The sequence below is a fragment of the Aotus nancymaae genome, unplaced genomic scaffold, assembly GCF_030222135.1.
Source record: "Aotus nancymaae isolate 86718 unplaced genomic scaffold, 86718_ANA_hifiasm-v0.15.2.pri h1tg000003l, whole genome shotgun sequence".
Classification (NCBI taxonomy): Eukaryota; Metazoa; Chordata; class Mammalia; order Primates; family Aotidae; genus Aotus; species Aotus nancymaae.
In genome coordinates this window covers 4,111,644-4,126,001 of record NW_026988414.1, presented here as the reverse complement: position 1 = coordinate 4,126,001, position 14,358 = coordinate 4,111,644, and the positions used below count along the sequence as shown (strand labels likewise).

General features: G+C 55.8%; 1 protein-coding gene across 5 annotated transcripts; it reads right to left on the bottom strand.

Moving 5' to 3' along the window:
- Positions 1-1,457: 1,457 nt before the first annotated feature.
- ST6GALNAC4 (ST6 N-acetylgalactosaminide alpha-2,6-sialyltransferase 4) lies at positions 1,458-10,767 on the bottom strand. 5 transcript variants are annotated; one of them, XM_012458074.3, is made up of 6 exons: positions 10,564-10,767; positions 10,143-10,229; positions 8,106-8,291; positions 6,520-6,932; positions 3,939-4,046; positions 1,458-2,141 (listed from the first exon to the last, which is right to left on the bottom strand). In XM_012458074.3, the coding sequence occupies exons 2-6, from the start codon at positions 10,152-10,154 to the stop codon at positions 1,952-1,954; spliced, it is 909 nt and encodes a 302-aa protein (XP_012313497.1). In that variant the 5' UTR covers positions 10,155-10,229; positions 10,564-10,767; the 3' UTR covers positions 1,458-1,951. The 5 variants fall into 5 exon arrangements, with proteins under 5 accessions (XP_012313497.1, XP_012313498.1, XP_064233753.1 ...); XM_012458075.2 differs by having other exon boundaries at positions 10,666-10,766; XM_064377683.1 differs by lacking the exon at positions 10,143-10,229.
- Positions 10,768-14,358: the final 3,591 nt, after the last annotated feature.

Sequence of the window (14,358 nt, the reverse complement as noted above, 5' to 3'; positions counted from 1 at the left end):
TGAACCAAGTGCCAGGCCTCCAGCCCATTCTGTGAAAGCCAGGCGTGGGAGGGAGAGTGTGCCAGGTCACGCAAAGCCCCCAGCACCACTGGTTACATAATTTCTGGGATCCAGTGCAAAATGAAATGCAAGTCCTCTTGCAAAAAAAATAAAAAAAGACTAAATATTTCAAGTTGGTGACAGCAGAGCATTTGCATAGGGCCCTGACCCCTGGAGCTGGCAGCTAGAACCCAGGGCTGCATCCCAACTGACAGCCCAAGGCCCTGGCCCCATCCTCCCTGAGTCTCCCAGACCCCAGATGAAGTAGCGATGCCTGGAGGGGTGATGCTTGTGGGCTCTCTCCAGCCCGGAAGTGCAGGGCTGAGGTCCTTGGGCTCAGCTCTCAGACCCGGGATTGCACCCTGGCCAAGCCACTCCACAATTGTCTGGCTTCAGCTGAGTGGCCTCAGCTTATCTGTAAAACGGGTTAGCACCAGCCCTCCTCTGAGGATGGCAAGAGTTCGCTGCTGGGTCTTTTTTTCTCACTTTAACAGGTGAGGAAAGGGCGGGCTGAGCCAGGGCTAGACTCCCACAGCACCCGCCCTGGGCTGCTCTCTGCCTTCCTGTTTTGCAGGGAGACCGAACCTACTTTCTTTTTTTTTTTTCTTGAGACAGAATCTTGCTCTGCCATCCAGGCTGGAGTGCAGTGGTGCAATCTCAGCTCACTGCAACCTCCGCCTCCCGGGTTCAAACGATTCTCCTGCCTCAGCCTCCCAAGTAGCTGGGATTACAGGCATGCACCACCACCTCCTGCTAATTTTTTGTATTGTTAGTAGAGACAGGGTTTCACCATGTTGGTTAGGCTGGTGTCAAACTCCTGACCTCAAGTGATCTGCCCGCCTCGGCCTCCCAAAGTGCTGGGATTACAGGTGTGAGCCACCACACCTGGCCTGCTTTTATTTATTTATTTATTTGTAGAGACGGGGTCTTGTCATGTCGCCCAGGCTGGTCTTGAATTCTGGTCCCAAGCAGCACTCCCGACTCACCCTCCTAAACAGTGGGATTATAGCCGTGAGCCACTGTTCTGGGCCCAACCCCAGATTTAATGGGTAATTTAACTTGCTGTTTGACCCAGGAGCAATTCGGGTGCAGGAATTTCCCTCCCACTCGGAGTCGCTTCCTCCTGGCCCTGGCTCTCCTCTCACTGTGTGCAGAGCGGGGTTCCCAAAGAAGCCTCTGACCTGAGGTCAGTTTCCTGGGCCAGAGCAATGAAAGGACCAGCCCCCAGAGGAGCCCTGACCTGCTGGGGAAGGGGCTGGGCTGGGGCCACCAGCAGGAGGTTGTTGGGGAAGAAACTGAAGCCCAGCCAGTGCGTGCTTGGGTAGCGCCTCAGGGATTCCAGTCAACAACTTCTGTGGCTGTGACAGGGAGAGGCCCCAATCTCCACCCCTAGACACATGACCAGACTAGAGACAGTGTCCAGAAAACACACGTTTACCCGTACGTTCGTGATACAGCCCTGGCAGTCACAGCTCCAAGGCCCCTTCACCCAACAAACCCCAGGCTCTCGGTTGCCCCAACCAGGGTGACCGGCCTGAGAAGTGTGGCACCAAAAGGTGGTAGGGGTGGCTGGGGAGGAAAGACGAGGACTGGCACAAGGTCATGATGCTGGTGAGTAGGGGACCATCAACCCCAGGGACAAAGGCCACTTGACAGACCTGGAGGTGGGGTGAGCCCCCAAATGCCATGAATTACTCAAGAAGTAGAGGTGGAGACAGGGGTCCCCCTTCCACTCTCCTTCAAGTCATGAGGCCTGAGATGGCTCCAACTGTCACCAGAAAGGGGCAGGAAGGAACCTCAGGTCCACCTGGCACGTGACAGGAGGCAGGATCCATAAATTAAATGTTTTTGTGGAGTGTGATGGCCCAGGATGGGACATCGCACGGCATGGCAGCCACCAGGGCAATGGAGGCTACTCAGTCCTCCAGGATGGATGGGCGAACACGATGGGCCTCTTCTTGGCCCAGCGGGAGAAGACCGCCTTCTCAGTGATGAAGCGGTGGGCGCTTCGGGGCGCCTGCTCGTGCGCCAGGTACATCTGACATTCATCCAGCCGGCCCTTCTCGAAGTAGTGGTAAGGCACTGAGGGGTGGCTCTTCTCCCTGCAGGGTGGGGAACAGGCTGGTGTGGGACAGAACCCACCTCCCTCCTGCTACACACTGCCTCCTACCTCGACCACCCCTCAGCAGGCCCCATGGGCTCATGGAGACCCATGCCCGATCCCTGGGGAGGCCAAGACACAGAGGGGAGTAGCAGACCCCAAAGGCCAGAGTTTGTGTCCCAGCTCAGCCTCTTGCAAGCTGGATGACTCTGGGCCAGAGATGGACACTGTGACCGCAAGAGCCCATGTGTGAAATGCAGATGGTCACATCCATTTTCCAGAACAAGTGTATAGATCAAGAGACGGAGACTGCAAAGTACCCTGCTAGTGGTGCTGGGCTCCCGGTGAGGGAGGGGCCCCTCACTCCGACGTCACAGAGCCACCAGCCCTGCATACCCACCTCCCCATCAGCATCACAGGGGCCAGCTGTGTGGCCAGGGCCATGGCTGGGGCACAGGGACACCTGTTACCTTGCCCATGTACTGGATAAACCCATTTCAAAGAGAATGGGGTGAAAATGGGTGACCTTTTCTGAATTCGTTAGTTTCCATGATATTGAAATATAATAATATAGACTGGGCGTGGTGGCTTACACCTATAATCCCTGCACTTCGGGAAGCCAAGGTGGGTAGATCACCTGAGGTCAGGAGTTCAAGACCAGCCTGGCCAACATGATGAAACCTCGTCTCTACTGAAAATACAAAAAATTAGGCCGGGCATGGTGGCTCATGCCTGCAATTCCAGTACTTTGGGAGGCTGAGGCGGTAAGATCACGAGGTCAGGAGTTTCAGCCCATACTGGCCAACATGGTAAAACCCCATCTCTACTAAAAATACAAAAAATTAGGCCGGGCATGGTGGCTCATGCCTGTAATTCCAGCACTTTGGGAAGCTAAGGCAGGTGGATCATGAGGTCAGGAGTTCGAGACCAGCCTGGCCAACATAATGAAAACCCATCTCTACTAAAAATACAAAAATTAGCTGGGTGTGGTGGCACACACCTATAATCCCAGCTACTCAAGAGGCTGAGGCAGGAGAATCTCTTGAACCCAGGAGGTGGAGGTTGCAGTGAGCCAAGATCGCACCACTGCACTCCCTCCTGGGCGACAGAGCAAGACTCCGTCTCAAACAAACAAAAAACACACAAAATTAGCCAGGCATGGTGGCACGTGCCAGTAATCCCAGCTACTTAGGAGGCTGAGGCAGGAGAATCACTCGAACCCGGGAGGCAGAGGTTGCAGTGAGCCGAGATTGCACCACTACACTCCAGCCTGGGCGACAAGAATAAAAGTCCATCTCAAAAAAAAAAAAGAAATGTAATAATATCACAATGGTACCAAATCATACCATAAACATATCTGAACTTAACGTCACAATGACATTTTAATATCAAAAATTAAAATGTGTATGCAACATATCACCGATACACACATATCAGTGGTATATACTGTGGGAAGCACTTTTGAGGATTATTCCCTCCTAGACGTTTCAACAACCTTCCAAGGAAGATGTGGTTCTTTTCTCTATTTTCCGCATAAGGAAACAGAGGTTCTGCGGAATGGCATGTCTGGCCCGTGACCAGCCTGTGGCCACGGCAGCAGCGCTGGGGTTGTAAGACAGCCTGCTTGACACTGAGCTCCTTCCCAAGGCCCAGTGCCCAAGGGGTATCTGTGCCATGGTCACCCACCATGAAGCCCACACACCCTGTGCCCCCACAGCTCCCAAATCCCCTGGCTTAAGGCCTGGGAGGGCTCACAGTCCTCCCCACGTCCCCACGTGCCTGGCCTGGCTGGTCTGACCTGCAGTAGCTGTCGCTGACCATCCCATAGACCACGATCTCCTCACACAGCTCCAGCGCGAGGATCATGGTGAACCAGCCGGTGCTGAGGAAGGAGCCCGACTGCCTCCTGGGTGTGGGAGGGTCGGGGGGATGCTATCAGCAAGGGGCCATATGGTGACTCCAGCCTCCAGCGGCACTTGGTACCTTCCCAGCCCAGGACCACATACCTCAACCTCTTGGGGGGACCCTGGGGAAGTCTGGGGAGGGGGCAGAGCCAGCCCAAGGCCAGCAGTGGGCGACAGGCAGAGTGGCACACAGACCCAGGCCTGTTCACCTCCTCAGCACCCAGTGGGGCTTGGGACCAGCTACGCTTCGCAGGGTTTGAGCAAACCCCGATGATGGGTGTGGGGGCTCTGGCCACATCCTCTCCTCATCTAAGGGACCAGGCCTGGGAGACAGCAGGAGGCAGCAGGGCGCAGTGGTTTGATGTAGGGGTTTGTCTGGAGTCAAAGGGTCTTCTACTTGAACCCTGGCTCTGCTATGGGCATCAGTCACATTTGCTTGTGAACCTCTCCTGAGCCTCATGACCTGTCCATGAAGTGGAGATAAATTCTAGGTGGTTGTAGGGAGGGAACACTGTCAGCCTCGCCCCTGCCCCCATGCCCCCATGCCCTACTCAGAGCAAGGGGCTAGGTGGTGGCCCCAGCCTCAGCTCTCTAGAGGCAGCAGCCCTGGGTACCCTCCCAGCCGAGGGCTACCCCCCTCGACCTCTACAGAGCAGGTATGAGCTGGTTCATTCATTCAAACTGAGCACCACCCAGGCCCTGGGCTGGCACTGAACCTACCTCATCTGGTGCTAATATTCCCAAGGGAAGGAAACAAATCTATAAATCTATAAGCAAGATGATGGCAGAGGGTGACACCATTGCCAAGCCAAGGAAACAAAGGAATGGATAAAGAATGCCAGCATGGGAGGCACCCCTTCAGATGGGGTGGTCAGGGCGGGCTTCCCTGAGGAGGTAACCTGAGTAGCAAGAGAACCCTGTCAGGAGAAGATCTGGGAGAAGAACATTCCAGGGAGAGGGAACAGCACGTGCAAAGGCCTGCAGGTAGAAGTAGGCGTGGATATCTGAGCCCCAGTCAGTATGGGTAGAACAGGGAGAGTGAAGGAGAGACAAGGTCACAGCAGCAGGCAGGGGCTGGCTCATGCAAGCGGGCCGGCCAGGACTGGTGCAGTGGGAAGCCTGCAGCTTAGGTCAAGGTGACACCCATAGTCCATTGCATGTGGCAGATGATGGTACAAGGGGAGCCAGGGGCACAGCCCAATTTTCTGGTGGATACACCAGAGGCTGACTTCTATCTCCCAAGCGCTCGCAGCAGAGGCTGGCAGAGGAGCAGGTGTGTGGAGGAGGGACCGGCAGAGTCAGGAGTGCCCTTTTAGGTATGGCATAAAATGAAACCTTGAATGCACAGTGCTTCACCCAGTGCCTGGTGAGCAGAGGGCTGTTATTGCTCTGTTCCTTTTTTTTTTTTTGAGACAGAGTCTCGCTCTGTTGCCCAGGCTGGAGTGCAGTGGCTCAATTTCGGTTCACCGCAACTTCTGTCTCCAGGGTTCAAACGACTCTCCTGCCTCAGCCTCCTGAGCAGCTAGAATTACAGGCATGTGCCACCACGCCCATCTAATTTTTGTATTTTTAGTAGAGATGGGATTTCACCATGTTGGCCAGGCTGGTCTCAAACTCCTGACCTCAAGTGATCCTCCCACCTCGGCCTCCCAAAGTGCTGGGATTACAGGCATGAGTCACTGCACCCAGCCTCTAACTTTTGTTATCCAGAAGGGATATCAGAGATCAAGTTAGAGCATCCCCTGCAGAGAGAAGTGCCCTTAACGAGAATCACTAATCACTTGAACCCGGAAGGCAGAGGTTGAAGTGAGCCAAGACCATGCCACTGCATTCCAGCCTGGGCGACAGAGCGAGACTGTCTCAAAAACAAAACAAAACAAAACAAAACGCCTATTTCTTCTTAGAGCCTAGGGCTCAGAGAGGTGATGTGATTGGCCAGGATAACACGGCTGGTGAGTAGAGGGACCAAGCTCAAGTTCTAATCTGGCATAAGCCCAGCTCTCACTACCTACCCCGCCTGGCCCACTCACCTTCCCATCTGGCACACTGCTAGATTCTTGTCGCCCAGGCTGGAGTGTAGTGGTGCAATCTCGGCTCACTGCAACCTCTGCCTCCCGGGTTCGAGTGATTCTCCTGCCTCAGCCTCCTAAGTAGCTGGGATTACTGGCACGTGCCACCATGCCTGGCTAATTTTGTGTGTTTTTTGTTTGTTTGAGACGGAGTCTTGCTCTGCAGAGAGAAGTGCCTCCCCACACTGGCTAGTGCTTCCCATCAAGTGCTCAAAAGACCCGACGGCCCTCAACACAATTTCGGAATCTAAATCTGTGTGACAGTTTCCTGAAGGACATCCCCTCTGCCTCCGTGAGTGCCGACCTCCCAGGCCTGATGGAGCAGACCTATGATGGACAAGAGACTCCTGGGGAAGGAAGGCCCCCAGCTGCCAGGGAGAGTCCAGCAGACAGGCCCCAGGCTCACCGGTTCTTGCCTGTCTCGTCCTGGAAGATCTGGTCACAGTAGGCCATCATGCGCTCGGTGAAGGTATACACCTGCAGGCCGGGGTACATCCTGGTGAGCTGCAGCAGCGTGCGGTAGGTGCGGCCGCCGAGCACCCGGTCCATGTGCCTGCCCTGGCCCCACACCACGTAGAGCGTGTCTCGGGCCTTCTGGAAGTAATGTGAGTAGTTGCGCAGCAGCAGCGGCACGCTCGTGTGTGAGATGACACGCAGGGTGCTGCGCTGGCCCACGTCCGCCTCAAAGCCCACGGTGGGCGCCTGGTTCATGCGGAACACGCATTCAGCACCGTCAATCTCAGCACCCAGGCCTGAGCCCAGCATCTGGCCGGAGCTGGACACCACGGCACAGCTGCGGCACGGCTCTCGGACCAGCGGCTGCAGAGCAGGCAGGGAGAAAGAGACGGAGGGGCGTGAGCACGCAGCTTCCACCCCCTGCACCTCCCCCAGGAACATCCAGCAACCTTGCTTGATCAGGTATCGGCTCGAAGGACTGTTATTAACCCATTTTGCAGGCTGGGCAGCAGGGGTGACTATACCAATATCACAGTCATGCCCAGTGTCGGAGCTAAGGTTCTGCACTCAGCCCCCACTTCCTCATCAGCCATATTTGTGGTCATTCCTGTTGCTGCCTCTGAGGCCCTAATTGTCTCTACATAATAAGTCTTTATGAGGATTGCTTGAGCAAATTTTTATAAAACACTTAGAACAGTAGCTGGCACAGACTGGAAGTCATATAAGTATTTGTTAAGTAAACATGAGCCTCAGCTCTTCAGAATCACTCTTAGGCCACTCCCTCCCCTACACATGCCCCTCCCACACTGTGCCCAGTTTCTAAGTAAAAGCAGGATCGTCAGTGCCCAGGACAGCTGGGGGACTCCCTGGTCCTGAGCCTGAATCCTGGCTCTGACCCCTCCTAGCTATGTGGCCTGAGCCCAAGTCACTGGCCTCAAGTCTCTCATCTGCAAAATGGGGAAGAAAACAACATCTGGACCAGTGCAGTGGCTCAAGCCTGTAATCCCAGCACTGTGGGAGGCCGAGGTGGGTGGATCACCTGAGGTCAGGAGTTCAAGACCAGTCTGGCCAACATGACGAAACCCCATCTCTACTAAAAACACAAAAATTAGCTGGGCATGGTGGCGCATGCCTGTAATCCCAGCTACTCAGGAGGCTGAGGCAGGAGAATCCCTTGAACCCGGGAGGCAGAGGTTGCAGTGAGCCAAGATCTCGCCACTACGCTCCAGCCTGGGCGCCTGTAGTCCCAGCTACTCGGGAGGCTGAAGCACGAGAATCACTAATCACTTGAACCCGGAAGGCAGAGGTTGAAGTGAGCCAAGACCATGCCACTGCATTCCAGCCTGGGCGACAGAGCGAGACTGTCTCAAAAACAAAACAAAACAAAACAAAACGCCTATTTCTTCTTAGAGCCTAGGGCTCAGAGAGGTGATGTGATTGGCCAGGATAACACGGCTGGTGAGTAGAGGGACCAAGCTCAAGTTCTAATCTGGCATAAGCCCAGCTCTCACTACCTACCCCGCCTGGCCCACTCACCTTCCCATCTGGCACACTGCTATATCCACTGAAGTGCAGGGGACCCGGCACGGTGGGCTTGGAGCCTGAGGGGAAGTGGTGGTCCAGGCACGTGGCCAGGCAGAGGGGCAGGCCAGCCCAGCAGCACAGGAGGATGTAGACGGCAGAGAAGACCACAGAGCACAGGATGATGAGCAGGAGCCGACCCTGAGGGAGACAGTGGCCATGGGGGGCGTATGTGGGGAGGGGATCCTAGAAGCTGCTCCGGAGCTGCACCTGGCCTCCTGGGTCTAGACTCCACTTCAGCAGCTCCTAGAACAGCAACAGAATCCAGCCTCCATTCACTGGGCCTTACTTGGGGAGGCCAAGCTCTGGGCACATAAGGCCCTGGAGATAACACTGTCATCATCCCGACATTCTAGATAAGGAAAGCAATTTGGGGTGAAATGTGTAGTTCAAGGCCATACAGCAAAGAAGCAGCACAGTGGGGCCTTAAAAACCGGCTGGAGCCGGGCGCAGTGGCTCACGCCTGTAATCCCAGCACTTTGGGAGGCTGAGGGGGGTGGATCACGAGGTCAAGAGATCGAGACCATCCTGGTCAACATGGTGAAACCCCGTCTCTACTAAAAATACAAAAAATTAGCTGGGCATAGTGGCGCGTGCCTGTAATCCCAGCTACTCAGGAGGCTGAGGCAGGAGAATTGCCTGAACCCAGGAGGCGGACGTTGTGGTGAGCCGAGATCGCGCCATTGCACTCCAGCCTGGGTAACAAGAGCGAAACTCCATCTCAAAAAAAAAAAAAAAAAAAACGGCTGGAAAGCCCATATTCCTAACTAGAGGCCAGGGTGTACTATGCGGCCTGTGGCTCTCTGTCCCTCTGGCCATGTTTCCTCCTTACAAACTGGGGACTGATAATGCCCACGGTGTGAACTTATGGGAGCAGAGCAGTGAAAGCATTCTGTATACTGTAAAGTGCTGTGCACATGACAACGGGAAAGTGATGCCTCAGAAGGGCCACAAGCCCCTTCAGCCTAGGACCAAGGCTGCCTAGTGTGGCCCCGCCTCCGCCCCACCCCAGCTGACTCAGTGGCTGTCCCCTGGTGATGATCAGGATCTGGGTCAGCAGGCCAAGAGGCACAAGGAGATTTGAGGAAAGGTCATTCAAGAAATGGTTTTAATAATTGAAAGGCTGACGCCTGGAGGCACCCACCTCCAGAAACCATGTGCCAAAGGCCATCAGAACCAGGAAGCTCTTCTAGCCATCTGGCCTGGGCCCAGCCTGGGGCTGGCCCTTCTGGCAGACTTAGTGGACCCCCCACCAAGGCTCCCAGGAGGGGAGGGGCTTGGTGGCGGCCGAACTGTGGGTCAGTCACTGGGTACTGGGCCACCCTGGTCACCCTGTGTCTCTCTGGGCTCCAGTTTTCTAGACCCAAGGCATAAGTCCCTAGGCCACCCTTCAGAAGCCATGGAGCAGTTGGCTGGTGCTCTCTGAAAATCAGAAGTGGGAAAGTGACCCCCACCCCATCACCCCCACTGCCCCAGCACATCCTGCCTGAAGCCCACCGTTTTCTGTCCATAAGCTACATCAGCTTCTAAAAATAAGTCTTTTCTGTGTGGCCAGCTGTGCAGGGGAGGGAGTTCTGCCTGGCACCTGCTCCCCTGCCCATGAGGGACCAGAGACCTTGACGCAGGCAGTCAAGGTGAACTGCCCCCCACATCCAGCTCTCTCTCCCACAGCCCTGGGCTTTTGCGTAAAGACAAGAGTCGCTGAACTCAACTTTCACACCCCCGGTCCCAGGAAGGCCTCGCCTGGTGAGATCGTAAGCGTTACCTCTGTTTTACAGGGAGAGCAAGGCACTGACGCCACAGAAGGGATGCCACCCGCCTGGGACCGCACAGTCTGCAAGAACAGCGCTGGACTTTGAGGCCAGTCTGCCTTTCTCTGCACCGCAGCAGGGAGGTCAGAAGTGGCAGCGGGTCCTGGGGTGGAGAGGCTGCTGAGCTGCTCCTCTGGTCGGGGCCTTTGCATTCCCTGGGAGTCTTTCCTCCACCACTTACCGGAGCCTTCATGCTGTCGCTGTCCCTCAGTAATTTGGGGGCTGCTGTCTCCAGGGCTGGGACTGGGAAGGGGTAGGAGCCAGGCACCTGCCAAGACCCAGAAACTCAGAGCCAGGAGGGGTAAGGCAGATGGGGTCCCAGGCTATGGGGAAAACTGAGGCAGGGGAGGGTACAGGCCGGGGTGAAAGCACATGGAGCCCGGGAATCCAACATCTTGACGTCTCCAAACACCGGAAGGCAATGTCCCCATCCTAAAGGAGCAGGAATCAGCGACCTTTGCGAGACCGCTTGCCAACCCAATCCCCACTGTGCAGATGGGGAAGAAGAGGTAGCCAGGAGGCGCCCCCAGCTCAAGGTCACCAATCAGGTCTGGGGCAGAGAGAGCCAGAAGCGGGGAATGCCACCCCCTCCATCCTCCTACCTCTCTACCGGGGGACGAATGGAGAGGCCGGGGGAGGGCAGGACGTGGGGTTTTCACCGCCCTTCCAGATTCCACTGCCCCATCTCCCCGCCGGGTGCTAACCGGGCGTGCAGGCTGGGGTTCGCAGGAGGCTCGTGATCCGCTGTTCGGAGCTCCATGGCCTCCGGGTCGGGCCGACCGGGCTGGAAGCAGGATCCCCGGGGCGGAGGCGGCGACGCGGCCGCCCCTTCTGGAGGCTGGAAGCCGAAACCAAGCTGCCGGAGGCGGGGGCGGGGCCGGGGCCGGTGAGGACGGGGCGGAGACTCGCGCGCCGGGGGCGGGGCCTGCGCGCCGCGGGCAGATCCTACAGGCGCGGCCTGCGCGACCTGGGGCGGGCTCTGCGCGGCCGGGACGGGGCGGGACGTGAATGGCTGGCGGCGAGGCCTCCAGCTAGGGGCGGGGCCTCCGGGCCGGGGCGGAGTCAGACTCCGCTCCGGCCTCTCAATTTTCCGTCCTCCCGCATTTCCAGCAGGGTCCTGCCTGGGCGAGGATGTTGGGGCCGCAGGGGAAACTGACCTAGAGGGTGTCGGGGCCACCGTGCAGTGGCGACCTGGCCGTCCGGACTTGAGTGTCTCTATTTCTGAAATGGGGGTTGGGCAGGGAAATTAAGCGGGGCTTCGGGTCAGGCAGCCCACCTTTCAACTGGTAGAGTTGCCGGATTTATCAAGTAAGACACAGAATGTCCAGTGACACTGGAAATTCAGATAACGAATAAATTAGTTATTTTCAATATGATTATTTTATTATGATTATGTCCGTGTAGCATTCACCTGAGCCTGTTTTTCTCCTCTGAGACAGTGCAGAGGCAGCTCCTGGCACAGCCAGGATTCGAACCCAGGCAGTTTGCCTCCAGAGCCGGGGCTGTGACCACCTACTCTTACCTCTCAAAGTCTTCCTTGCTGGAATGTCCTCCAAATCCAAGTCAAGTCAGCCCAGGCCCCGGGCAGATGCTGCAGTGTCCTATTGGGGTCCCTTGGGATCTCAGAGGCAACTGCCTTCAGGCATCAGGCTGGTGGCAGAAAGCACTGGGGCAGTAGCAGGGGTGAGCCTGTGGGGAAGTAAGAAGGCACACTTCCTGTCTAGGATCTTTAGTTGTTTTTGTTTGAGATGGAGTCTCGTTCTGTTGCTGAGGCTGGAGTGCAGTGGCGCCATCTCAGCTCACTGTAACCTCCACCTCCAGGGTTCAAGCGATTTTCAGCTAATTTTTGTATTTTTAGTAGAGACAGGGTTTCACCATGTTGGCCAGGCTGGTCTCAAACTCCTGACTTCAAGTGACCTGCCCCTCTTAGCTTCCCAAAGTGCTGGGATTACAGGTGTGAGCCACCACACTCAGCCCTCATCTAAGATCTTTTTTGCAAAATGTTGCATTGGCCGGAAAGGTCATCTGACCATCCCCACCACAGTCACCTCCTCTGTAGGGCACTGGCCTGGGAACCAGCTTGTGCTCCTGCCCTGGTCTCCATGTCAAACTCCTTTTTCCTTTTTCTCAGAGGCTCAGGCCTGGGCAGGATGCCAGGGTATCCGTCCACAGCTCAGCAACCTTCCCAGTCTACCCTGCTCCAGATTCAAAGCCAAATCACCCCTGAGCCTGGTGCTCTAGGCCTCAGTGCCTACCCTGTCCAGGGGCTGGGAGGAGGGCTGCTGTAGTGGCCCTGCACCCCAGGGGCCTCCTTTGAGCACAAACCCTCCTGTCCCTGCCACTCCAGCCTGGACAGACGTGGGGAGTAGTGGTTCATGCTCAGTCACCATGGCCCCTCACTCACACAGGCAGTGGGTTCCCAGAGCCAGAGCCTTTCCCCCTCAGCCCTCGTCCTTCAAGTTTCTTTCCTCATAGGCCCAACCCTGAGGGTGCAATGGTGAGAAGTTCCCCATGGATTCACTCACTGCCCACGATGGCTGATGGTGATGATTCCTCCCCAGAGAGGCAACTCTGTCCTTGCTAGGGCCACATGGAGAGAGGGGCTTGCCCCAGTGGCCCAGGCTCCCAGGGTAGAAGAGGATCAGAAGTCCACAGTGGAACTGTGACCAGGAAGTCACAGACCCAGATGAAGACCTTCACTTTGCTCTTGGCAAAAAACTACTCTGCTTACCACAACCTAGAAGACTCTGTGCCCTGTGAACTCCTTCAGTCACCCTCCAACTGCCCTGGCCACGCTCTGCCCGCCAATCATACTGAAGCCATTCCTACCATAGGGCCTTTGCATTCACTGTGTCCTCTGCTGGACTGCTCTAGTCACATGGTGGCTCCTCTGGTCATTCAGCTCAAGCATTACCTTCTCCGAAAAGCCCTTGCCAGCCACCCTGCCCAACCCTGCATCCCCATCCCTCCTGCCTCACCCCAACTCAGTTTTTCATAGTATTTGTCACACCCTGAAATTGCCCTGTGTATTAACTGTTTACCTTGCCCCATAGACTCTAAGCTCCATGTGGGCAAAGACAGACCAGCCACGTGCTCAGGGCACTCCCAGCACCCGCACTGTGCCTAGCACACTAGGTGCTAGGTCATGTCTATCAATGTGTGAGTTAGGAGAGCCTGGGTCCCATGAGTTCTTGGACAAATCACTTTCCTCTCCAGCCTGAGATCCCGGCTAGGCTCACAGCCAGAGACCCAAAGGTGGAGAGGGGCTGAATCATCCTTATGTGTGACAGCAGGACTCTGTGGCGCTGACTCAGCCCTGTGGGAGCCAGACGGGTGGAAATGTGGTGTCAGACCCCAGTTCCTGCTGCAGTTCCCTGCCACCTCTGACTTTCCCTGGTCCATCACCTCCCGAGTGATGGGCTTGATACACTCTGTGTCACTACTTCCTGCTAAAGCAAGAACAAGAAATTTCCACTCAGCTCATGCCAGCACAGAGAGGTTGAGAAATCAGGCAAGGTCCCCCAGACAACTAAGAGTGATGTCAGTATTTAAAGTGCATATATTCTGTTGGGGCACAGTGGCTCACGCCTGTGGGCCCAACACTTCGGGAGGCCAAATCAAGCAGATTCCTGGAGCTCGGGAGTTCAAGACCAGCCTGGGCAATGTGGCGAGACCCTGTCTCTGCAAAAAAATAAACTAAAAGTAGCCAGGTGTGATGGCACATGCCTGTAGTCCCAGCTACTTGGGAGGCTGAAGTGGGAGGATCAATTGAGTTCAAGAGGCTGAGGCTGCAGTGAGCTGTAAGCATGCTGCTGCACTCAAGGCTAGGTGACAGAGGGAGACCCTATCTCAAAAAAACCCAAAAACCATATATTCCAGGAACCAATACTCCAGGCCTGCAGCCAGAGCTCTCCTTCCTCCCTCTTTCCCCTCAGCCATCTTTCTTTTTTTTTGTTGTTTTGTTTTGTTTGAGACAGAGTCTCACTCTGTCACCCAGGCTGGAGTGCAGTGGTGTAATCTCAACTCACTGCAACCTCCACCTCCCAGGTTCAAGCGATTCTTCTGACTCAGCTTCCCGAGTAGCTGTGACTACAGGTGTGGCTAATTTCATATTTTAGTAGAGACAGGGTTTCACCATGTTGGCCAGGCTGGTTTCAAACTCCTGACCTCAAGTGATCCACCCACCTCAGCCTCCCAAAGTGCTGGGATTACTGGCATGAGCCACTGCACCCAGCCCCTCAGCCATATATATATATATTTTTTTGCCCGTGTTACCCAGGCTGGAGTGCAATGGCTCGATCTCAGCTCACTGCAAACTCCACCTCCCAGGTTCAAGCAATTCTCCTGCCTCAGCCTCCTGAGTAGCTGGGATTACAGGCATGTGCCACCACGCCCGG